At 30.3% G+C, this 25976-nt stretch overlaps 1 protein-coding gene across 1 annotated transcript; it reads left to right on the forward strand.

Moving 5' to 3' along the window:
* Positions 1–9617: 9617 nt before the first annotated feature.
* LOC107609356 (transcription factor PIF4) lies at positions 9618–17313 on the forward strand. Its single transcript, XM_016311297.3, has 9 exons — positions 9618–10208; positions 10864–10972; positions 11152–11998; positions 12459–12557; positions 12656–12721; positions 14087–14152; positions 15386–15724; positions 16262–16388; positions 16930–17313. Exons 2-9 carry the CDS (start codon positions 10893–10895, stop codon positions 16962–16964), a joined length of 1659 nt encoding a protein of 552 aa, XP_016166783.1. The 5' UTR covers positions 9618–10208; positions 10864–10892; the 3' UTR covers positions 16965–17313.
* Positions 17314–25976: the final 8663 nt, after the last annotated feature.

Raw genomic sequence — 25976 nt, forward strand, 5'->3', positions numbered from 1 at the left:
ATTATTCTACTTCTCCCCAAATAAAGCTCCTGCAATTATGATCAATAAAATTATAAGTAGCAGTAGGTAATAGAGCAGTTTGCATAGTATAAAAAGGCATAGCAAAGAAGATAGATCTCACCAAAGTAGTTCTCCATGCTAGGGAGAGGGAGAAGGTTTTCCAGTTATTAAGTCTTATCTTGATCTTAGCTTCGATCTCCTTGTACGTGTCCTTTGTCACTCTAGAGTGAATGATTGGAACACCCAAGTATTTACCCAGGTCGTCAGTTCTAGAAAAGTTTAAGCAATTGCTAATATTATGTCTCACTTGGTGTCCCACATTCTTAAAGAAAAAAAATCCTAGTTTTTTTACTGCTGATTTTCTGACCGGAACTCATGCAAAACTCTTCTAAAATTCTCTTGATAATGTCTACCTGCTCCATATTTGCTTCCACAAAAAGTATTAGGTCATCCGCAAAACAAAGATGGGAAAGCTCGGGAGCCTCCCGATTTAGCTGTATAGGCTTCTAAAATTCCATACTAACCGCAGTGCTAATAAGATGAGATAGTCTTTCCATATAGAGAACAAAGATGTAAGAAGATATCGGATCACCTTGACGGATACCTCTAGAAGGGCAGAACTCATTTAAGGCATCCCCATTCCATAGAACTCTCATTCTAGTAGTGGAAATACAGGTACAAATAAGCTCAGTGATACTAAGAGGAAGTCCAACATCCATGAGAGTTTCCCGAATGAAGCTCCACTTTAACCTGTCGTAAGCTTTCTCTAGATCAATTTTGATAGCCATCTAACTTTTTGGATCCTTTTTGTTCCTCATAGAGTGAATGATCTCTTGAGTAATGATGATATTATCTGAGCTCTGTCTCCCCGGCACAAAGCTACACTGTGTAGGACTGACAATCTTATCCATAATTTTTCTCAACCTGGTGGCCAGAGTTTTCTTGATCATCTTATAGGAAATATTGCATAAACTGACCGGACGCATTTGCTTCAGATTGATAATCAGTTCCATTTTTGGAATAGGCGTTATTAGAGTTTTGTTTATTTTTCCTACTTTCTTAGGAGTAACAAAGATTTCCTCAATAAGCTTGACCAGGTCCAGACCAATTTTATCCCATTAATTTTGATAGAAGACTGCTTGAATACCATGAATGCCATGAATACCTGGTGCTTTAAGACTCCTCATATTGAAAACCGACTCTTTAATTTTAGAGAAAGAAAATATGCTACCCATGGCATCCAAATTCTCTTGAGGAAGGGTCAGAAAGGAGTTCCTCAGGATAAAATCAGCAGCCGGGGTATCATCCGAATAAAGGTTAAAAAAGAACGTAGAGGTCATGTTCTCCAGAGCAATTTTATCGCTTACTCAGTTACCATCCATATCTTGAAGACTGAACACCTTATTTTTCCTTTTTCTAGCTAACGTAGTCCCATGAAAGTACTTAGTATTGTGATCTCCAAATTCAATCCACTTACATCTAGATTTCTGGAACCACATCACTTCAATTCTTCTTGAATAAGAATTTCTTCACATTCCCTCCAAAGAGAGGCTTGTAAGTCTTCAAGAAAACGATTATTCTGGGAGTTCATACTAGCTGTAATCCCATTTAATCGCCAAATAATTCTGCTCTTCTTTTTTAGAATATTACCGAAGACATTGAAATTATAGGACTTAACTGCTTTTTGAAAGTTTAAAATGCATTCAGACCAAGACCCCTCCAGATTTCAATTACTATTAACCATGTTGGAGAAGTCGGGGTGAGATAGCCAAGCAGCCATAAATTTGAACGACCATCATTAACATTATTAGGGGGAGAAAAGTGAAGACACAGGGGGAGTGATCGGATTTAAAGTTGGGTATATGTTTAACATAAGCGTTTGGAAACTGGATTTGCCAATCCAGGTTACAAAGCCCCGGTCTAACTGTTCATACAAACTTCCCTTTTTCAGGTGAAGGGCCTACCAGAGAAACCCAAATCAAGTAGCTTAGTCTTAGAGATACAGGATTGAAAATCCTCACAAGCATATCTATTTTGATTAGAGCCATCTCTTCATTCATGATCATGAAGAATAACATTAAAATCTCCAATCAGACACTAAAAAAGATTATTTTCACGATTGAGATCACAATATTATTTGAAAAGTTTCTGCGATTAACTCTTTGGGGGCTACCATAAATAACAGAAAGTAGTCACGGTTCAAAATTTTTATAATTTACTTTCATGTTAACCATATGGTAATTATGGCTAAGCACATCCACTCTCTAAATACTAGTATCTCATAGGCACCAAATATTTCTGGACTCTCCTTTAATCTCTTCAATAAAATAGCCATCATGCCCAAACTTTTCCCATACTAATTTACCACGAGAACCACTTATATGAGTTTAGTAAGAATTAAAAAATTAATTTTATACTACTTTCACAAGTTTCCGATAAAATTAGAAAAGGTTTTTCTTTCTATTCCTGCAATTTCAGACTAAGAGATTCATAAAAGCAGCAACAAAGAAAATAAGGTCACAAGACATATATTTCTCTCATCAATGCATTATTTGGATTGGACATATATATTGAATGATAAATTGGTTTTTCCGATGCTTCATTAATCAGCTTATTTACCTTATTAATTAGTTATTACCTTGAATTCTACCAACAAATTACTATTACTATTTTATGTCTAAATCTAACTTGTGATGTTTCAATATACTACTTCAAATATAAGTGCCTTCCTCTTCAAAAAAATAAATAAAATAAAATAAAAATAACTAACTAATTAGTTCACTAACTAAAGTTATATTAGGTGCCTTCAACATACCTATCCTGAATACTATATAGATTGAGTTAAATCTCAAAATAGTCCCTAAACTTGCACTTGAATTTTAAAGTGATTTCTGAAATTAATAATTACTCATATTCGTCCCCAAAATTATTTTCTGAAACTCATAATAATCCCTAAAATAATTTCTGTCTATCCTTATCATGGAAATGACTAAAACGACATCGTTTTATATTTATTAAGAAAAAGAAAACCCCTAAGCCTCCCCTTCCCGGCGGCTGCCCCTTCTCTTTCCTCTTCCCCTTTCCTTTTCTGGCCTCCATTACAGTGTCGTTCCGTGCCGCACGCTCCCTCTTCTCTAACCTAGTCTCTTGCACTCTTGTTTTCTCTCTATTTCTCTGCCTCTCTCTTCTCTTGTCTCCTCTCAATCTCTCTCTGCCTTCTTTATGCCAAAATTAGTTCTTCCATTGTCTTATTTTATTTTTTTTCATACACAACCAACCATCAATCTTCATAGATGGATTAACTAAGTATTCTTATTACTCATCAATTTTCAGTCAATCAAAGCTAAAAATAAAAAGAAATTTGTTTCCTGGTCTTAAGGGTATTGAGCAGATGATATAAATATTTGGTATATACCTGGCTGCTAAGATTAATATATGCAACGGCTTGTTGGGCTACTTATTGTTTGGTGAAGCCCATTATAAAATATATAATATAAGCACCGGCTATTAGCCAAAAAACGACCCAAAATAAAAAAGAGCATGAATTCATAATAGAGCATGAGTCTGACCCAAAATAAAAAAGAAGAAAATAGAGGATAAGGAAAATAAAAGCCGAAGACCAAAAAAAAAAAAAGGAAAATAAAAGCCAGACCAAAACACAAAAATGAAAGTAAAAGCAGTGCTAATCCTAACCAAGAGAAAAAAAAAGAAAGCAATGATATTAGCCCTAAAATGGTGTCTATGAATAAAAAATGGTATAAGGACCTTTTTTTCCTTAATAATAAAATAGAACAAAATGAAACTAAATTGGATTGGTTGAGTAATTAGTTCTCTTATCCGCTTAAGCAAGTGTGAGGAGTTCAAATCCTGCATTGTGTATGTAGAAATCAATTGACGACAAACCCTTAAATACAACTTCGATCGCCAACGAATTAGTCGTTGCTAACCATCGCTCAGGGTGGATGACTATCTTCAAATGAAGCAAAAAATGTTTCTATTTTTTGAGTTGTCTGTTTATAATGAGTAATTCAAATTTGATTAAACAGATTAATAATGTGCGTTCTTAATAGATTAGTAGAAGTTTTAATGTCAATAAGTCAATCTAAAATCTTTAATTAGGATAATTTCATAAATATTTTAAATAACTTTATCAAATGAAACTCTCATAAGTCGTAAAGTGCTCATCAAACACTTTGCCAATATTATTTTTGTACATTTTTATTTTTGGGGTATTATTTGTACATTTAACTGTGTATGTAAAGACTGAAGACTTTTCAATTCAAATGGTATGTACTATGTTCAGTCTGAATAGGGATCATACAATACCTCGACATGGCAATTATGTTATGTCTCAGACATAAATTGGTGAAATAATTGTGAACGAGTGCGGGTGAAAGAAGACAATGATATATAGCTAGGACACATATTTATTATAAGTCCTATGCTCCTATTTTTTTGGTTCAATGTGTCAGAAGAAGTTCAAATGTGAGTCTTTTAATATGATGTTAACTAAGATTGTATTTGGAGGAATTTAACATAACAACTTGCTTGTGCCGCAATTAATTTGAGAATTTAATTTTGATACATTGTTAGTATATACTATTTTTAATTACGTAATGTTATATCAGTAAAAAAAATTATCTTTTACGTTGACTGCTTAAATGATCATAAAAACGAATGTAATTGTATGACTGTGCAAAACGTTTTATACTATCAGTGCATTAAAATTAAGGGAGATGCTCCCATAAAGACGCAGAAAACGTCTTTTTTTTAAAGATACCATTTAATAATTAAAATTTAACACATATAATCACTTAAATTATGTTATTTTTGTCAAAATTAGGTCAGACAAATTAATTTAACCGAAAAATAGTGAATCAAATTTTGAATCCATCTAAATTAATATTATTTTTTATAAAAAATGACTACAATACCTATATTATATAAAATGACTAAAATACTCTTATTATATGTATTAATTTTGAGAATGTTAAATTCTAACTCTTTTCTTCTCTATCGTTATAGGGTTAGAATTTAAAATTTTCAATATATATATATATATATATATATATATATATAATAGGGATATTTTAGTTGTGTTTTTATAATAGGGATATTGTAGTAATTTTTTATAAAAAATATTAATTTATATCGGTTCAAAATTTAATTTATTAATTTTTTTTGCTAAACTGATTTATCCGATTTAATTTTAATAAAAATAATATAATTTAATTGATTATATGTGTTAAATTTTAATTTTTAAAAAATATCTTTAAAAAAAAGACGTTTTTGACATCTTTGTTTAAGTGGCTCTTAATTTTAGAATAACAATTAATTAAGGAGTACATAAAAATACAATATTATTTTTCAACCAACAAATTACATTTTGTCCCTTAATGCTTAACAAATGATTAGTTTTTGTCCCATCAATTTTAATGATTTGTCAATGGTGAATGAAGGCAAGCAGATGAAGCGAGTGAATTGGTGATTTTGAAAAGATGCTAACATTGAATGTCAGCATTAAATTTTCAACTGACATTCAAAGTTTCAAACATAATAATTAAGACTTGGACGGTGTATATTACAGCAGAGCTTCTAATCCACTAGTGGGGTATTCTGGATAATGTTATGAGCTATGACACCAATTTTAGGACATTATATATAAATGACCTTAGCTAAGGTTTTTTTTTCCGAGTATTATCCATTATTCCAAGGTCGATGAAATTTGGGAACTTGTTAAATCATGTAGCAATAAGTTCATGTTGAAAAAGGTATCTACAAGGAGAATTCAATGCTTTTAAGATCAGAAAGATTCGTGTGTGGGGATGGTAAAAATATTCACACTCGCGAATATCTGCGAAAATTATTTGTGACCAAAATGTTAATGGGAATTCTCCAAATTTTGATGGAAATATAGAGACCCGCTTCCGTCCATATATATAAGTTGAGAAAAATTCAGCTGCAGTCGATTTTACATGAAGTTGATAGTTGAGAGTTATTAGATAAAAATTTAGTCAAATCAGTCAAATTATCTAACAACTCTCAGTTATTAACTTCACGTGAAATCGTCTGCACTTAAGTTTTCACCATTAAATTTGTATTTAAATTAAGTTTGATTTGATATATTTAATTGAATTGTATTAGATTTTATTATAGTTGTGTTAATTTTATTTTAAAAAAATTTAAAACTTAATATACATAGATAAATAGAATATTTCTCTCAAAATTAAAGATATCCACACTTAAGGAATAAATATTTAAATCTCTAAACTTGAACTTCTTTTTATTTTTAAAATATTCTCTTAATTCAAATATTTTTGTCTTGACAACGATCTAATTATAAAATTTAAAATAATATAAGGACTAAATTAAAAGCTTTTAAACTATAAAAACTTAATTATAAATTTGACAAAATTATAAAGACTGATAGAATAATTTAACCAAAAAAAATATTTCAAATGTAAAAGGGTTGGGTTCTTAATTTAAAAAAAAAAAGAAATAATAAAAATATTTTATGTACACTAAAATTTAAATTATATATTTATATATATTAATTCATATTTTTTAACTAAATAATCAATCACCAAAAAAAATTAAAATCTATTATAATAGAATAATCAAATTCAATAGACAAATAATCATATACTTTTTTATATTGAGATTTTTTGTAATGAATAATAATTAGGATTTTTTTAAATAAATAAAATAAATATTATAATTATTGATATGTGTACTTTTGTAGAGTGTTTATATTTTTCCATATTTAGCATTATATCGTTTACATAAGTATGGCCATATCTCGTTTACATTCTAAACGAGATAAGGCATGCACACCTCTCCACGTATGCACATTTATAAACGTGTTGTGATACGTGCTTATCTCGTTTACGCTGTAAACGATATAAGAGTGAACCCAGGTCGTTGACACGGTAAATGAGATATAATAAGACAACCATCAAGCATCTATAAAGGAGTAGCAAACCATTGGTACTCTTCACCAAATTATCAATTCTTCCTCCTCTTCCCTATTTTTTTCATAGAGCTTTGGAAAAAATGTCTAGTGGTAGTGCTTTTTTTGTTGTGATAGTTTATGGAAATGGATCCTCTCCAGTTTTTTTAACACTTGAGAGAATAAAGTATGATCTCTCACCTTTAATTCTACAAGTGGGACCAAAAATAAATAGGAGAGAGAGAGCAATGAAGGGTGAGATTAAACACTGGACACCATCCATTTTTTTTTTAACTGGAGATGATCCACTCCCATAGTTTATCCCAACTATCAGATGAAAAATAGTGACAGCGGGGTGATATTTGAGTGTGAGAGTTTGGCATTGTTCTGAAGTCGAAGAGCAAATTCGTTGTTGGAGCTGAAGAGTCTGATATTGACGCACGTCGGTGGTGCGGAGACAAAAGAGGTTGGTCGAGTTGAGTATAGGATGCTAGCACCGATGGGGAATGGGGTGTTTCGATTTCATGTGTTTTGACTCGATGGAGATGAGCATGCGCGCCTTATGTTTGATGCGGATGGAAAAATTATGGTGGAACAAGTGACGGAGCTTTCAGTGGAGGTTCGTAACATTGGTAGGGGCGGTAGTGGTACCTTGAACTTCGTATCGGATGACCCTCCTCTCGCACTACGTCCGTTGCACTGTGCGAGTCCAGTGCAGGACATGGACGTTGAGGGTGAGAAATCGGACGATGAGTACGTTGCCGATAGTGACGGAAGTGGTTCATCTGAGTATGATGACGAAGATGAATTCATACCAGAGACTCCCGTTGGGGAATCACATCGATACCTTTTGCTTGCTCCCAAACCAATTCCAGAGTTATCATTCGGCAAAGCGCAGAGTATCGAGTAGTTGGTCAGAGGGCTCAGCCTGAAAGTGTGGTGTGTGTGACGGATACTGTGGTGGAGGAGGCAACCACTGTAAGGTCGTCATCAATCGGCTGTAGTTAGTGGAAGGCGGTATGGCATACTGAAGCCCAGGCCGGTAACCTGGATCGTGGGAGGAGCCTGCACTAAGAGACATCTGAGGCACCCAGACCAATGTTGTAGCAGATGGGGTAGAGAAAGAGACCCCATATGCGGCACCATGCTCTCTCGCCATACAGAACTGCTCTGCAATCCGGAACATGGTCTGTTGGTTAGCGCTCCTAGGAGCTTCTCCACATATTCCTATGTCGGCCGCTGGTGCCAAGTCTGGAAGTCACGCAAGCACCCATCCACCAGCTCTCCGTCTGTGCGTAAGCCAATGTGGTACACAATATTCTGCAGGGTGATGGTGCACTCACCCCATGGCAGGTGAAAAGTGTGGATCTCCGAATGCCACCGCTCCATAAATGCATTGATCAGGAAGTTGTCAAAGACAAAATCCCTAAACTGCACTGTCACCAAACCCAGCTTCCCTCATGTAAGGGACGATGGCATTTGGGGGTGCAAGTGTGTGACTAACCCGCCTAAGCAATAAAAGGCGAGGCCTATGTTTTTAGATATAAAAAAAATTAAATACAAAACTTCAGACTAACTTCTCTACCACGTTCAAAGCAATTCTAAAAAATATAATATGCCACTTAGATAACCAGAAAAAAAAAAAACTTAAAATTCTTATTTACCAACTAACATACTTATCAAAAGTTCACTATGAATAAACTTAACTATTGCAAACAAAGTTATCAACAAGCCTTCCTTATGAATAAAAAGTTCACTGTGAATAAATTTAACTACTTATAAATGTCTTAATCCCTATTTGCCAACTAACAAATTCTGTGTTATCTAAATATCATTCAGTCTATTCCGTCTATTCATTACTTAAATCGCAATAAATTATTAATTCGAACTATAAAAGATAATATTAGCCTCAAAGTCGATGGCTCCCGCAATGTGTCACTGCGCATTCAGCCAATTGATGTTAGGGTTGCGTGCCATAACATCTCGAGACTCAAAAAGATCAATAACTTGGCCTAAGGATAAAGAGAATGTGAGAAATGTGGATGAGGAGTGGGATAAGGAGGTCTATCAACGAGTTATATTTATAGGCCACAATTTTTTTTATGTATGGTTATATCTCGTTTACACTGTAAACGAGATAAGACACGTATCACAACGCGTTCATAAACGTTATACGTGGAGAGATGTGCATGCCTTAACTGTAAACGAGATATAACCATACTTATCTCGTTTACACTGTAAACAAGATAAGGCTAAATGTGAAAAAATATAAATACTCTACAAAATACACATATCAATAATGATAATATTTAATTTATTTATTTAAAAAAAATCCATAATAATTAACATTCTTTTGAACCTCACTCTTTAGAATTATTTTATAAAAAATAGTTATTAGAGTATTTTACATTTTTACTAAACATCATATTTTTAAATTGCCACTAATTAAATCTCTAGTCAAATCTTACCTTATCAATAATAATTAGATCATGATTGAATAAAATAAAATAAATAGTGTAACGTTTCCTTGAATTACATGCTCCAATACTCCTAAATAAGATTAATGAAACTTTTTTTTTCTTCTTCTTCTTCTTCTTATTATTTTGTCCTTTGAAAGATACTTTGATTCAAAGATTATTTAGTATGAATAATGAGTGCCACAACTTTTATTCAGACATTGCTGTCTCTTTTCTATCCTCCAATAATGCACATTTCTATTCACTATGCCACTTGTCACCACCCTCCCTGAATTTTTTGATACCATTCACCATGCTCATACAGAATTAGATATATTATACACACACACACACTCACATTTATTTAACACATAGTTCTAACTTCTACAATTAACCAATCAGAAAAGCCTTGTTTGCAAAATTATGCACACCCCATGTTTGTAAATAGTCCTCATCAACAGAACTGGTCCCATATTTAGAGTATTATATTCCATTCTATCATAACATGCCACAAATGCAGAGCCGTGTTTTTTCTAGCTGTTTGAACGTTGACAAGAACAAGAACAAGCACCACTTCAACTTGGGGCCTTGTATTTTCATCTCTTCTCCTTTCTTCTTATTGGTGATGTCACATTCATTATTTCTTGCTGTTAACCTCACTTTCTTCTTGTTCCCATAAAGCAAATGCAACAACACATTCTTCAGAGAGAAGAATGAAGCTTCAGTTTCTATAGTATCCTCTAGTCAACCAGCTATAAAATATAAAAATAAAAAAAAAAGTGTTTTTTTGCCTTATATATCAGGTGGGGTTCTTCTTTTTCTGCTTATAGTTGTAGGAAGAAAAAGAAATACAGTTCTTATAGTTACTTTTTTGCTTGCCTGAAAATGGGTCTATTCTTTTCATGTCTATCATTAATCCAAGTAATACAGTTCTTTGTTTCTCTGTTTATGAGTGTTGTAGTTATGCTAAAGCTTTTTTGTTAAGTTGAGTTGACAGGTTTTGTTACCAAATTTATTAAGTGTTGGTGATTATTCTTTCACAATTCTTGTATGTGTTTCATCATATTTGTTTATTATTCTTTCTCTGAGCCTTGTTTGTTTCCTGGTAATGTGCATGTACCTTTCAACTGTAATAGCAAAGCCAAATTGATTTCCATTTTTAGAACTCAAGAGAATTTTAACTAACTTTCTGTGCTTTATTTATTCAAAGAAATCAGAATGGCCAAAAAACAAAAAACAAGCAACTATTTCCATAGATGTCCCAACAAGGCTTTATTTTATTATTATTTTCTTCTTTCCTTTTATATAAATTCATGCATCTTTACATGCTTATGTTGATAACTCAATAATTTGATGCTGGACTAACACAAAAGTACATGCATAGATTATTTTATTCTGCTTATTGTAAAAGTTTATTCCAATAGTCTGTCTAAAACCTCTTCTCTTTCTTTTGTTCAGACAGATATAACTGATTTGGTTGGTTAGCCATGATGAACAACAACAGCACTATTCCTGGTTGGAACTTTGAGAGTGATGCCTGTGTCATCAATCAAAAGAGTCCAATAGGGTGTGTGTTATGTCATCTATATCTCTCTCTCTATATATAGCTTCACTATGATTTATATCAAGTGTACTCATTTTAACTAAACACTGTTCAAACTCATCAATCATTCACTTTTGAATTCAATTTCAAATGAATATGACAGATATTTTTCTAACCATATATCTATGTGATCAATTATACAGGCTGGACCAAGATCTTGTAGAGCTTCTATGGAAAAATGGGCAAGTAGTATTGAGCAGCCAAACACAAAGGAAACCAGTTCAGAAAAGTGATGCATCATCAACATTAAGGAATGGTGTTCATTGTGGAAACTCAAGTAGTAATTTGAGTCAACAAGAAGATGAGACAGCTTCATGGATTCAATACCAAGTTGAGGATCATCCAATGGGACAAGAACTTTGCTCATCAAATCTTTTATCTCAATTGACACCTTGTGAAGTTGAGGCTTACAAGCCAATCAAGCAATTGGAAGAACCAAAGTTTGCAAAATTTGCTACCCCAAATGCAAATTTAAGTCCACAACAACAAAACAACAATATAAAACCAATAAATCCTATGCCCGCTCCAAGATTCCAGGTTGCTCCTGATTCATCTAATCAGAAAACCAATGACTTTGTTGGTGGATCATCATCATCACAAAAGGTTCCAAAGTTTTCTCATCATTTTTCAGCACCCGCACAACAAAAGTTTAGGGAGAAAGTTAATGGTAACAATAATGTGCTACAAAGTGAGGGTAGGGAGTGTTCAGTTATGACAGTTGGATCAAGTCACTGTGGCAGCAACAACATCATCCCTCAGGAACAAGATACTACTTTCTCTGAAGCAGTTAAAGATTGTGTTCAGAGAAGTGTTCCTAATTGGAGTAACAATAAGGGGAAATCTTCAGAGATGATTGAGGCAACTGTGACTTCATCTTCTGGTGGCTCAGGTAGTAGTCTTGGAAAAACTACTTGTTCTTTATCAACAGGAAATCATCTTAGCCTAAAGAGGAAAATCACAGATGCAGATGAATCAGAAGAACAAAGTGAGGTGAATTCCTCTCTCTCTTTCCAATTTCTTTTACCCTATCAATTTTTTACACTACAGAAAAAATACAAAATTACCGTCAGATTTATTGTCAGATCATATCCAACAAAAAAAGTTTTGACAGAAATACATTATAATCAGATTTATAAGTTCTGATGGAAAAATTATGAAATTAGCATCCAATTTTTCCAACTTTAAATTCGACGGTAAAACATGAAAAATTTTAAAATTTTAAATATGCATAATTACCATCGGATAATCCGACGCAGATTCTGATGGTAAGTCACTAAATCTAACTCAAATTTAAAAACCAATTCACGTTATATTTTGCGTCGGATTTTGTTACCGTTAGAAATTTCTACAAAAAAATTCAACTATAATACTAACGGATAAAATTCGACGATAAATTCGACAACTATTACATTTTTCTGATAATGTGAGTTATGTCTATTGTATGCATTAGGCCACAGAGCCTAAATCAGGTGTTGGAAACAAAACATCTCAGAGATCAGGATCTTCTAGAAGAAACCGTGCAGCAGAAGTGCATAACCTATCTGAAAGGGTAAGGGGAATCATGATAATTTTTCTGCTAAAATTGAAACACTTTTTTCTTTTCATCCTTTTTTCTTTTAACAGTAACTATTGTTTTTACTAATGCAGAGAAGAAGAGACAGGATCAATGAGAAAATGAGAACACTCCAACAACTCATACCAAACAGTAATAAGGTTCACTATCATATACAATGCACGCTGACTTGTAACTTTCTTCATTTTAATTAAGTCTTTGTTTATGTAGATGCATGCATTTAATCATATATTGTCACTATCAAGCTATAGAGTCAGATCTAGACACTACTATTGTCTGCCATGGTTTAAAAACTTGATAACTAAGCTAACAAGTTATAAGTAGTAACAAATTGTTTATAACCAGAAAATTTTGTTCAAGGAGGCAAATTTTATAATACACATATATATATAATTGAGTAATGGAGTGTCTTAGTACTTAATATTTTGGTTAAGTCTTAATTTTATCTCTAATATTTAAAACATTTTATTTTTATCCTAAACGTTATATTTTATTCTATTTTAGTCCTCTAATCAAAATTAATTTTTTTTTTCTAAAAATATCCTTTCTTTCGTTATCATTTTTTTCTAGTAGCAACAAAAATCATAAATATAGTAGTTATAGTGATTTAAAAATAAAATAACATAATAATAAAAAAAGAAGAAGATAACAATAGAGGGGGGAAAATATTTTTGAAAGAAAAAGTTTTTAGTTTTGGCTAGAAGGCTACAATACAACGAAATAAAATGTTTAAATAAAAATAGGTTATTTCAAACGTAAAAAACGAAAGTAAGACTTAACCTAAATATTAAAGATTAAAACAGGACTTTATTCTATGTAATTTTAATAGAATATGTACAAAGATAAAGCTTATGCTTTTTGTTGTTGATGTTTTCCAAATTCTTTAAATTTGTTTTAATTTTGATATCTAATTTAATTCAATTTTGTGATAATATTTGAAAGAGAAATTTTTTAGGGTCAGCAACTTTTAATATTTTTTGTTATCATTTGACCAGCATGAATACTAAATTATTTTTAACAAATAAATTTTATTAATTTATATATGTACACTCTGAAAAATATAGGTGTAAATTATATTAATTTATGTGTGCAAAACTGATAAATATAGATATAAATTATATGTTTCTTGTATGCAAAACGTTTGTAAATATATGTACAAATTATTACTGACCATGTGCTAATCAAAATAATAATATTTGTTGATCATATAGCATTATTCGATTTTCAATAAGTTTCAAATCTTCTTCTACTTCTACTGTTGTTTTTTTGTGGTCACCGATTAGTCAAAATATTTTTAATCAAATTTATCTTTAACCATGGATTTTCCAACCTTAAATCCAAACTCTTTACAACCACAAATAAAATGTGAGTTGTAATGTGAACAGCTATGCAAAAGTGAGTTGAACAGTAAGTTGTGAGTCAACTTTTATTTTTTTCTTTCCCTTTTTCTTTTTTCAATCTTTTATGGCAAATAACAAAGTGGTGTTTTATTTATGTGTTTGCAGACAGACAAAGCATCAATGCTAGAAGAGGCAATTGAATACTTGAAGTCACTTCAGTTACAGCTTCAGGTACAAGTGCCACACAAATCATAAATGAATTTAATTTGTGTCAAATTTCACTTCAAAATTTTTTTTTATATAAACTTCTTATATTTAACTAAAAAATAACATAAACAGTAAACAACTATTTTAGACTACAAAATACATAAACTAACTAGACATCCATCAAATATTGGGCTAGTTCTAATTATCCAACGAACTTACAGATTTAAAAAATTTTGTTGAACTAACCGAATTTTTTAATGAATATAGTGTTAGTTTATCTCTTTTTTAATTAAAAGATGAATGCTAACGTATTTTGAAAAAAAATAATAAAGAGTGCACTACCTAAAAATTGATTTGCTATTAAAAATAATGAATAAAAGATCTTAATTTTTAATCCTAAATCTGAATTATTGATATAAAATATAATAAATAAATAATTAAATTTTATTTATGAGAAATGTTAGAAAATCATTGAATAGATTATTTTTTTACTATTACTTTTAGCCATTAACTCAATTTTTTTTGTTTAGTAATTCAACAACATATTTAACCTACACTTTTAAACATTAATAATTAATTAATAATAAAAAATAATAAATTTTGATGACCCTCTAGTATTTTTCTTTATTTATTTAACAAAGAGTACAAGATTCTTTACTTAGTATAAAAATGAGCCTTAATTAAAATTGTTAACACTAAAATATTTTTAAATTGTAATTATTAGAGATATAGCTATTCATATTGCATCTTTTTATCCGTTTAAACTTTTGAAAAAAATGGTATCATAATTTGATATTAGAGCTCTATATCCAAAAGAGACTCTTGTTTGAGGAAACATATTAAAAATAAAACCATTTATATTGTCTCCTACTGTGAGTTTAAGTTTTTTGGAGAAATAGCATCGTGATAATAATTTACTCTCATATAAAAATTTGAAAGAATTTTAAGCATTTCAAAAACAATGATCTTTTAATAATTTTAGCCGTTGATCTCAATATATATATATATATTAAAATTAACTATTTAAATTATTAAAACACCGATACTTATGAAGTAGGAATTCAAGTGCAGTTAACTTCATGTGAAGTTGATAAGTGAGAGTTGTTAGATGACAATTTAGTTAAATCTATCAAATTATTTAACAATTCTCAGCTATCAACTTCACATGAAATTAACTACACGGAGTTTCTACCTACTCATGATATATTTGAAAATTTCCCTGAAAACTTAAGAAATCTTTATGATTGGTGGTGTTAGGTAATGTGGATGGGAGCAGGGATGACACCAGTGATGTTTCCTGGGATTCAGCATTACATGTCACAAATGAGTGCAATGGGAATGGCTGCAGCATCACAACCTTCTCTTTCTTCTATGCAAAATCCAATGCAAATACCAAGAATGCCCCTTGACCAATCCAACATGCCTTCTACTGTGTCTGTGCCTCATCATCAAACACCTTCAAACCAGGCTTTGATGTGCCAAAATCCAGTTTTGGGTGCATTTAATTACCAAAATCATCAGATGCAAAATCCATGCCTTGCAGACCAATATGCACGTTACATGGCCTATCATCATCTCATGCAAACTGCATCTCAGGTCAACTAATAATAATTAATTTTAGTCTTAACATTTCAAACCACTTTTTTTATTCCCAAAAAAAAATTCATTTTAATAAGATATGTTTTGACTTGGCATATCAATTAAAAAATAATATAAATGTAATAATACGAAATATAATAACTCAAAGTTATTTAATTTAGTTTAATATTCATAATTTATTAAAAAATATAAAATAAAATAATCTTTAATTGATTTGAGCTAACTTTCTATGTTTTTTTACACGTCATTATATAAATAAGAAAAACTTTCAAGTGTACTAGTATATTAGTGTTTCAGTCATTTTTAACCGTTGATTTTAATTATAAAAATTATATAACTAAAATCAACGGTTAAAATTCACTGAAACATCGGTGTAGCGGTATATTTAAAAGCTTTCGTATAAATAAAAAGTCATGTTACTATTGATGGACAAAGGCATTATGGCTTCATGATAAGTTTCATGGGATAGGTTTAGGGTTAAGTTTGACATTAGAGAAAGTATGATAGTTACTATGTTAGTGTTTTGTGTTGCAGCCAATCAATGTATTTGGACATGGTTCCCAGGCTGTTCAGCAGAGTCAAACAATGATGCCACCCAGCAATAACAATGGGACCATGAATGTTGCACCTAATTTTGAAGATGCTATCACTGCCAAAATGGGTAAGCACCCACCTATATATATATAATCTCCAAATAAATTCTTTAATTTCTTTTAGGGTTGCCAAAAAAAAATAAAAAAATACCATGCAATGTTTGTAAGTATAAAATATTTATACACATTAAATCAAGTAGTACATATATATTTAGTAAGCAGGTTCGAGTCTCCTATCTTTAATAAAAAAAAAATCTAGTCTTACTTTAAAACTATATGAGTGTGTTTGGAAACTTTAGTGAGTAAGATAGAATTGAATTGAATTTTGAAAAGGATTTATTTGAAACTAATTTTTAAATTTGGAACAAAAAGAATTGAAAGAAAAAGAAATGGTTAAAGTATATGTAATATTACTATATTACCCTCAATAAAAAAGAAAAAAAAAAGAAGAAGAGAAATAGATATATTTAAAAAACCAAATTATATTAAGATTAATTTTAGATATTTTAATTTTAAATACAAATTCAATTCTCAAAAAATTTCTAATTCTATATATGCTTTTGTGCCATGATTTTAACATTTCATGATATCTATCTTTCTACTTTGCAGGTACTTCCACCTTTCAACAACTCAACAATAACTAATAAACTTAATAATAATTCTTGGAGGGTTTTGTATGGTGCAGTGTAGTATAGTAGTCAATTCCAAAAGCACCAAGATACACTCCAATGAATATTATGTGGTTTAGAGATAAATATGTAATTCACCATATTAGATTTAATATTTTGAGAAATTGTATTAATTATTATTAGAGGTTGTGGGCTAGGTTATTCTCATGCTTCTAACTACGACACATCAAAGCTGAAGTATATATATATAGCGCACTTTGTAGATATGAGAAAGATATTGTCCTGATTTTTCATATAAAGAACAATAAACTAACACCATATAATATATACAAGATTCTACTCCTTATATTACCACCAAAACAAATATATATATGTTCTTGGATTTATTTTTTTAATATTTCTATCGATTAAATTCGACCTGAAAATGTTGGGCCGTAACAAAAAAAATTTTTGTGATGAAATTTTTTTGTTTTTAGACGTGAAATATGAATCCGGAATATATATTTTGTTAAAACATTCTTAATATCATGCTTTTTTATTTTTTATTTTTTTACAACCAAATTAAATCAAGTTGTGCGAAAAGGGAAACATATAAACAAAGAATGAAAACGTAGAATAATTGAGAGGGCAAGGCAGGAATGCATGGATGTAAGATTATTTTATAAATGCCATACAAATTGGTTGAATGTGGATTAAGTCTATTTTCTATCTCTTTCGTGAATTTATATCTTGACAAAGATTGATAGCAACTATCACAATTCACAAAGTATATTATATATATATATATATATATATATATATATATATTCTCGAATTGATAAGATGAATAATTTTGTTAAAATTGGGGAATTATTTAATTTTTTTAAGTCAATAATAATAAAGGAGGGGACTAAAAGGAAAGAGAAAGAGAGAAAGATAAAAGACTTGTTTAAACGCTATTTTTTTTTAAGAAAAAAAGATTTTTTTAATGATATTTTTTAAATGATTTTTTATAAAAGTAAAAGTAATTTTATATTTTGGATATTTTATGTAAAAAAGATCAAATTATTTATCAATTATGTTTGAGTAAAGTAAGATAAAAGTATTTTTTTGTTCATTTATTATGTAAAAATATTTTTTTAAGAAAAAAAAGATGTTTTGAAAAAGATATAAATTGTAGTTTTTAAAAAAGATTTTTTTATGTTAGAAATTTGTCAAACACACTAAAAAAAATTTTTTATTAAATTTTTTTTTATCGATTTAATGGTGTACAAATAAACAAAAAGTTAACTAAATATTGGGATAAAAAAATTATTGTTAATATTTATTCCAATATTATTTTATATTATCAACAATAAAATCTTCAGAAAGTATTAATACATTACCATAAGTAATCAGTTTTTTATCGCGCCTATTTATTTTTTTCCATCTTCCTAATAACAATTATATTAGTTGATTGTGTAGAATTATTTTAAAATTCAGTGTTTATATGTACTCTTTGGTAAAATTAAATATATATTCTTTTTTAACAGATAATATACAAACAATTGATTTGTTTAAAATTATGAATTATTTATACAACTATATTGCTAATAGATCTATTTTAGAGTATGTATTTTCAAAATGATCACAAATATACCTATTTCTAATAAGTATAAAAGTATGTGTTTTATCTATAATTTAAAAATATATCATAATTAATTTGTTTCCATTTTAATTTTAATTGTAATGTTTCAATATATTTAATTATACTATTAGACGATAATGACGTAATAATTTTCAATGACATAGATTAAAATTATTACGTTATCATCTTCATTAACAATGTTAACTTCCAAAAATACAAGTAAAATATAATATATTAAAAATTTAAGAAGCAAAATATTCAGGTAAATTAAAATTTTTTTGAAAAATTTTTTAAAATAAAAATATATTTTATATTTGCAATAATTGTGCTAGTAATTAATTAATTATGTAAGAATTGGTTATTTACTACTATTTATGATTTTTTTTTTTTTTTGAGATTTGGTGTTTTGAACTTTTGATAGACGAACTTAAAAGTCATTTTTTGTGGTCTCATCAAATCAATCTCTAAAATTTTCTTAACACCGATCCAAACAGTTCTAAAATGTGAGTGACCGAAAATAATGCGGCACTAACTATCAATTAATCATTGTTTTTCTTTCTCTGCAATTATTATTTAATTGTTAAATCAATTACAATCTATGATTTCTAAAATCAATATTACTCATACAATAAATTATTAAAATATAAAACAATTCATAAGTAATTAATTTACATGTCAGCCAATGAGTAATAGCTCAAATGGTATAGTCTCCCCATACTCAATTAAGAGGTTACGGGTTCGAGTTTCATATTTTTGGTAAAAAAAAAAAATTAATTTACATGTCAAGGAATTATAGAGTTCAAATAAACAGTCTCTCTATATTAGATCGTGTATTCGAGTCTCACTTCTAATTTTAGAAAAAAAAAATTAAGGGTAAAGTATATTTTTTGTCCCTGAAGTTTGACAAAAATTTCAAAAATACCCCTAAGTTTTATTTTGTTTCAATTTTGTCCTAAAAGTTTTCGATTTGCATAAAATATACCCCGAACGGCTAATTTTTCAAAAAATTTAAGATCAATTCAACAACAATTTTATAAGAACAACCCTCAACACAAGCAAATCAAGCATAGTTTTCATGCATTATTGTTAGATTGGTCTTAATTTTTTTGAAAATTTAGCCGTTAATGGTATATTTGATGCAAATCGAAAACTTCTAAGACAAAATTGAAACAAAATAAAACTTAAGGGTATTTTAAAAATTTTTGCTAAACTTCAGGGACAAAAAATATACTTTACCCAAAAATTAATTTACATACCATACCTACTTGCATTGCAGATTTGCAGTATCTCTGTGGATGATACTAAACTGCTAAAGTATATACATATATATTTGCTTATTTTTTTTTAATTAACAAATTTAAACATACATACATATATATATATATATATACTTAAATAAAATTTTCTAAGATCATATTTATTTAATGAATAATGAATAAATAATATATGAGATAGTATAGTATGGCATATAAAAAAATTACTAAATATACATAAAAACTTAACTATCCAATTAATTATTATATATTTATATACGAATATATATTATTCTATTTATTTTTAATGAGTATTTTATATTTATTTTAACATATATTTTATGTGAGGAATATATATACACTGATGACATATATCATAGGTTGCATGCTTGCTCTTTCTCTTCATAAATTGAGGCTTGTAGAGTAAATGGAATCTAAACATTATTGGACATCACTATTCACTAAGCTCTTAAAAAAAAATGAATAAATAAATAGATAAATAAATAAATAAAGGTGTCGGTGATTTTTTTTTTTTTTTATTGATGTTGAAAGGAGAAGAATTTAAGTAGTGGTTGTTGGTTGTTTTAGGACTATTGGTGACAATGACAATAATCACAACCCCAATATCTTGTTTTGCTAATCTTCTTCTTCTTTAGGTATTATTTAGATTTAGATATACATACATATGTATGTCGGAGTTTATAACCTTTTGTATGTATATAAAAAAGAAAATAATAATAATAATAATAATAATTAAGGGGCCAGCTTAGTTTCAAACCTAGACAACATGGAATGGGCAAAAGATTTTGATACATAATTATAACCTACAAGTTCACGGGTTGAATTAAATATTTAAATTTGTTCATCTGGATTTTGTTTTCTTTGGAGGTAGGGGTGGGGGGAATTTATTTATTTTAGTAAAGTATGTTTTTTATTTAATGTTTGTAATTTTATTTAAATATCTCTAATATTTAATTTGATTTAATTTTGATATAAAAAAAATAAAGACAAAATTAAATGAATAAAAAATATTAGAAATAAAATTTAATAAAATTAAATATTTAAAATATTTTAAAAGAAAATTACAAATAGTGTGAACAAAAAGTATATTTTAGAAGTAATACCTACATCAACTATTCAACCAAAAGAATAATTAAAATAAAAAAGAATAAAATTACCACAATGGGCTACTTAACTTTATTTAATTTCTTGATCCAAGCCCAGTGGGATGTTCCTTCACCTTTTTTTTTTTGGTATACTTCTTTTGGAACCTTGCATCTTAATCATTCAAAGTTTTGGAAATACCAAAAAAAAAAAAAAGCTTTGGAGCCTGTAAATGCTCAGCCCTGACCAAACAACATACCAACCCAAAATAATTAATAATAATAATAATAATAATAAAAGGTTAACAATTCATTGATATAAAAATCTTACAAACCAACCAAGTTTGATTAGTCTAGTGGTTAGCTCACTAGTCCGCTTAAGCAAATGTCAGGGGTTCGAATTCCGCCTTGTGCATGCAGCAATCCATTGGCCAGTGACAAACCCTTAAATGGAGCTCAGTACCGCGGCGGATTAGTCCTTGGCCTGCCGGGTTGGGGGATACCGTGAGAAACCAAAAAAATAACTTACAAACCAACCAATTTGGGTTAGTCGAGTGGTCAGTTTACTTGTGCGCTTAAATAAGTGTTGATGATTCAAATTCTACCTTATGCATGCAGTAATCCATTAGCCAGCGACATACAACAAATTAGTCATTGGCTAGCTTATCGGGTTGGAGAATACCATCGACAACCACCTAACTATATAATTAAGTAATACTAATATAATCATACCGTCACTATATAATAATTAAATTATTAAGTTATATCTATTTAAGGCCACCTTTTTATATATATATATATATATATATATATATATATATATATATATTTCATTTTATAAGATTGCCTGATTTTGTAAGAGTTGATGTTGTGCCAAAGTTAGTCACCTAACATATCGGTCAAAAGAGTGTAGCCTCCAAATAAAGTGCAAAGAAAATAGGGAAAAAAAAAACATTTGATATGATATCATTTTTACTATCCAATATCATATTTCAAATCTCATTTATCATCATAATTAATAGTTTAGTTAGATAAATAAAATTAATTACTATTTAGTTACTAACGTAAGCTTATGTAAGACTTGAGCAAGTTAGGGGGACAATGAAAATTAATTGGTAGAGGAAATAAAAATTGATATATAACATATATTCATAACAAATTTAAGTTCTATTTATAGTTAAAAATATACTTTTTATAGGAAATTTATAAATTTCTTTGTAAATACTTAATATTTATACTAATTTTGATGTGTGTGGTAAGTGAGACATCTAAAGAAAATAACAGTGTAATTACACACATTAGGACTAAACCTAAAAAAAAAAATCTATATGATTTATCCTAGAAACTTTTAGCTTTTTATTTCATATAAAAAGAAAAATCGTTTTCTAGCACGTTAAAAATACAAGAAGCATTCTATTATTGGTCACACACAAGTGGGTGCCACTAATTGTCCACCATGATTGTAATTTGTAAGAGCAAAGGGCAAGAAATCAGTGGCGAGAGTTGGAGGGTGGAAAGGGAAACAAGATAAACGAAGGGCATTTCGGTAATTTCATCTCTTTCAAACACAAGACATGTGGTGACAACCTCAATGTCCATACAAATTAGTTAAGATATCACATGTTAAGTTGGGATATTATTGTCAAAAAATGTGACCTTTATTAAAACTCAGAGGACAAAAATTAAGACGTGTTTGATGACGATGGATTCACCACCTTCTTGTGTTGTATGTACAATCATAGTAATAAGATAAAAACCCAGGTGCAATTAATTTGATGGGAAGTTGATAATTGAGAGCTGTTAAATAAAAATTTAGTGTAATTAATTTGGGTTGGTCGAGTGATCAACTCACTCGTCCGCTTAAGCAAGTGTCGGGGGTTAGAATTCCGCCTTGTGCATGTAGCAACCTATTGGCCAGTTGTAGACCCTTAAATGGAGCTCAGTTCTTGACCTCTCGGGTTAGGAGATACCATCGGAAACAAAAAAAAATGAAAATTTAATGAAATCATTTAAAGTATTTAACGATTCTCAACTATCAATTTTACATGAAGTTGACTATACTTAAGTTTTCATCTAGTAATAATAATTAATCAAATACTGATTTAATATTAATATTTTTTTATTACTAAACATGTGTTTTATTTGTTTTTTCAATTAAAATTAATTTAAATACATAATTAATTAGTAATAATTTATTTTTATATAAATTTCAAAAATATTTAATGTAAAAATAATTTTTTTATAAGTACTTTAGATAATAATGTAGTTTAAAATAATTATATCATATAATATTCGTTAAAAATTTATTGTCGATTAATAAATTACTATATATTTAAAAATAACTATTAAAAATTTGAATATTTTAACTATCAAATTATATTTGAAGGTTGAAGCTTTTGAGTTTTGAGTTCAGCAATGTTAATTCTTAATTGTGTCCAAATCAAAAGGAAAAAGCGAAACGACGATTGTAGTTGTCGTTAGTTGACGCAAGCTTTTCGTCATTATTTTAATTCGTTAATTTTCTCTGTCATACATTGCATTTCTTAATGTATTTTTCAAACTTTTCAAAAAGCGGAACATGAAAGAAAATAAAATAATAATTAAATTTCGACCTCAGATTAAGATATTATATTTATATTGTGATGTAAGAAAACGTGTGACTCAGAGTTTGAGAGTTTAGACAATAACCTCGCTATTTGTAGAAAATTTTTACTTTCTTTTACTGAATTCATTGTATAAGAAAAATCTTGTACGAAAAGAAATTGAAATGACAACCATGATTAGCTCATGCAATCCATTTTATGTATGGTTTTATTTATTAAATTATTAAAATCCATATCGTGCATGAACTGGCTAATATAAAAAGATATCTTGACCTTCAAAAGCATTGTGTTTCATATTACAAGTAAAATTTGTAAAATAATTGTATTTATTAAAAGTGTGGTTAATGGTTAAAATAGTTCAAAGAAATATTACAAATAAAATCAATTTGGCATTTGAAAAATTTGATAAATCAATGGATAAATTACATATATAAACCAAATGGAGGTAGATATTATACAATTTTACCAAAAAGAAAAACGTTACAAAAATCTACCAGAAGGACAATTTTATGTAAATCGAACGAGTCTCAATTGAATTACACAATCCAAGAGTAATTCGAATCAGTCAAATTTGAATTACAAGTGATAAACATAAATCGAATTGGACCAATTCGAATCACCTTGATTCGATTTATGCATGAAAGAACGTCTCTAGTAATTCGAAACAACCTCTTTCGATTTACACATATAGTTGTCCTTATATAATTTGAATTTGGCTGATTCGAATTACCAAGAACATGTAATTTGAACTAGGTAAATTCGATTAATTTAAGGCCCAACGTATATAAATATGATGTGAATATGAATTCCTCCCATGAAAGTGAAACACAATGGCTAGTGAGGAGAATTTTTTAGTGTTGGTTCACTATAGAGGATCGATTAAGAAAAAAATACGCTCTGGTATTAAGTTTACTGACAAGGATCCCTTCAGTGTTTTTCTAAAACCTACAACGAGCTTTGCTGAGTTCCTGAATTCTATAATCCAAAAACTGGGGTTGCAAGGCGTGAAACGGGTTGAGAAGTTATTCTATCGCATTCCGATTTTAGTTCTACGAGATGATGTGAAGTACGATTCGTTTGTCATAGGAGTAGCGAGGATTTGGAGGTTCTGTTCCATTGTCGTCGGTAGTTTTCCGAGGTCAGGACACCTGAGCAGTTGGCCAAGCTTGTAGAAGTGGTCTCTAGCTCAGGTGATTCGAATCGGAAACCCAAACTCCAACAACGGCAGCCTGTTCTAGTTCGAGGCCTGTTGATGTATCTTCATCCGTGCTTGTGATTGCACCTCAGGCAATGGTGGTTGCCTCCCCGTTCTTCGCAGCTGATCTTAACCGCAGTGGTGACGGCGAAGTTGGTATTATTGATACAGCGCCGGTTTCATTACAGTGTGGGCACCAGATGGTATAGACGATGTTTTGCCAGATGATGATGACGATCAGACATCATTGCCGATGATAGCGATGATGACATAGCAGCGAGTAATCCTGTTGGGGCTGGCAGAGCGCCAAAACGTCCAGCTTAAGAACTCAGCAGTATCCCCCCCCCCCCCCGCCCCACTTTTCAACATTGGACTTGGATGTCATGAGATAGGAAGGGGTTCTTGGCAAACCTATTGGATTTGGTGCCAGAGATACACAGGGTATCGGAGGGCTAATGGAGTTTCAAGTTGGTTAGCAATTTTAGGACAAAGAAGAGGATGTGTTAAGTGTGAAAACCTATAGCATCCAACGCGGGGTACAGTACAAAGTGGTGGAGTCTGATTATTGCAAGTACTTTGGGAAGTGTAAGGAATTTGGCAACGGGTGCACATGGTTGATTATGATCAGTCTCCGCCAGCGTAGAGGTATTTAGGAGGTAAAACGGTACAATGGACCACATACTTATCTGGCCACGTCGATCTCGAGCGATCACAAGAGTTTTGATTATCATGTGATATCGGCCTTCATACTACCAATGGTTAGAGCTGATGTAACCGTGTGTATCAAGGTACTACTGAATGCGGCAGAGGCATATTTCAGCTTTAGACTGACTTATAGGAGGGTTTGGTTAGCTAAGCAGAAGGCCGTGGCACAGATTTACGGAGATTGGGATGAGTCATACAATGAGTTACCGCGATGGGTCCTGGGTGTGCAGATGACGATGCCTGGTAGTGTTGCAGTGTTGAGGACGAGTCCTGTGTGAGTGGAAGGGCAAGTGGACCAGTTGCAAGCCTTTTTTCACCGGCTTTTTTGGACATTCCCATCATGTATTGAGGCATTCCGGCATTGCAAGCTGTTGGTCAGTATCGATGGGACCCACTTGTACGGAAAATACGGGGGTATGTTGCTCATTGCGATTCCCCAAGACAGAAACTCCAACATCCTGCCTATTGCATTTGCACTTATAGAGGGTGAGAATGCTGAGTCGTGGTCATTTTTCTATCCCACCTCCGCCAGCACGTGACTCCGTAGTCGGGTATTCTGGTG

Source organism: Arachis ipaensis, chromosome B7, assembly GCF_059453495.1.
Source record: "Arachis ipaensis isolate K30076 ecotype BB chromosome B7, ASM5945349v1, whole genome shotgun sequence".
NCBI classification, from domain to species: domain Eukaryota; kingdom Viridiplantae; phylum Streptophyta; class Magnoliopsida; order Fabales; family Fabaceae; genus Arachis; species Arachis ipaensis.

Bases quoted from the DNA above. Each gene is read 5' to 3' on its own strand.
- LOC107609356 (XM_016311297.3), top strand. From the start codon at position 10,893: ATGATGAACAACAACAGCACTATTCCTGGTTGGAACTTTGAGAGTGAT. The intron at 11,999-12,458 runs GTGAATTCCTCT...TGTATGCATTAG, and splicing joins AATCAGAAGAACAAAGTGAG to GCCACAGAGCCTAAATCAGG. The intron at 16,389-16,929 runs GTAAGCACCCAC...TCTACTTTGCAG, and splicing joins TGCTATCACTGCCAAAATGG to GTACTTCCACCTTTCAACAA.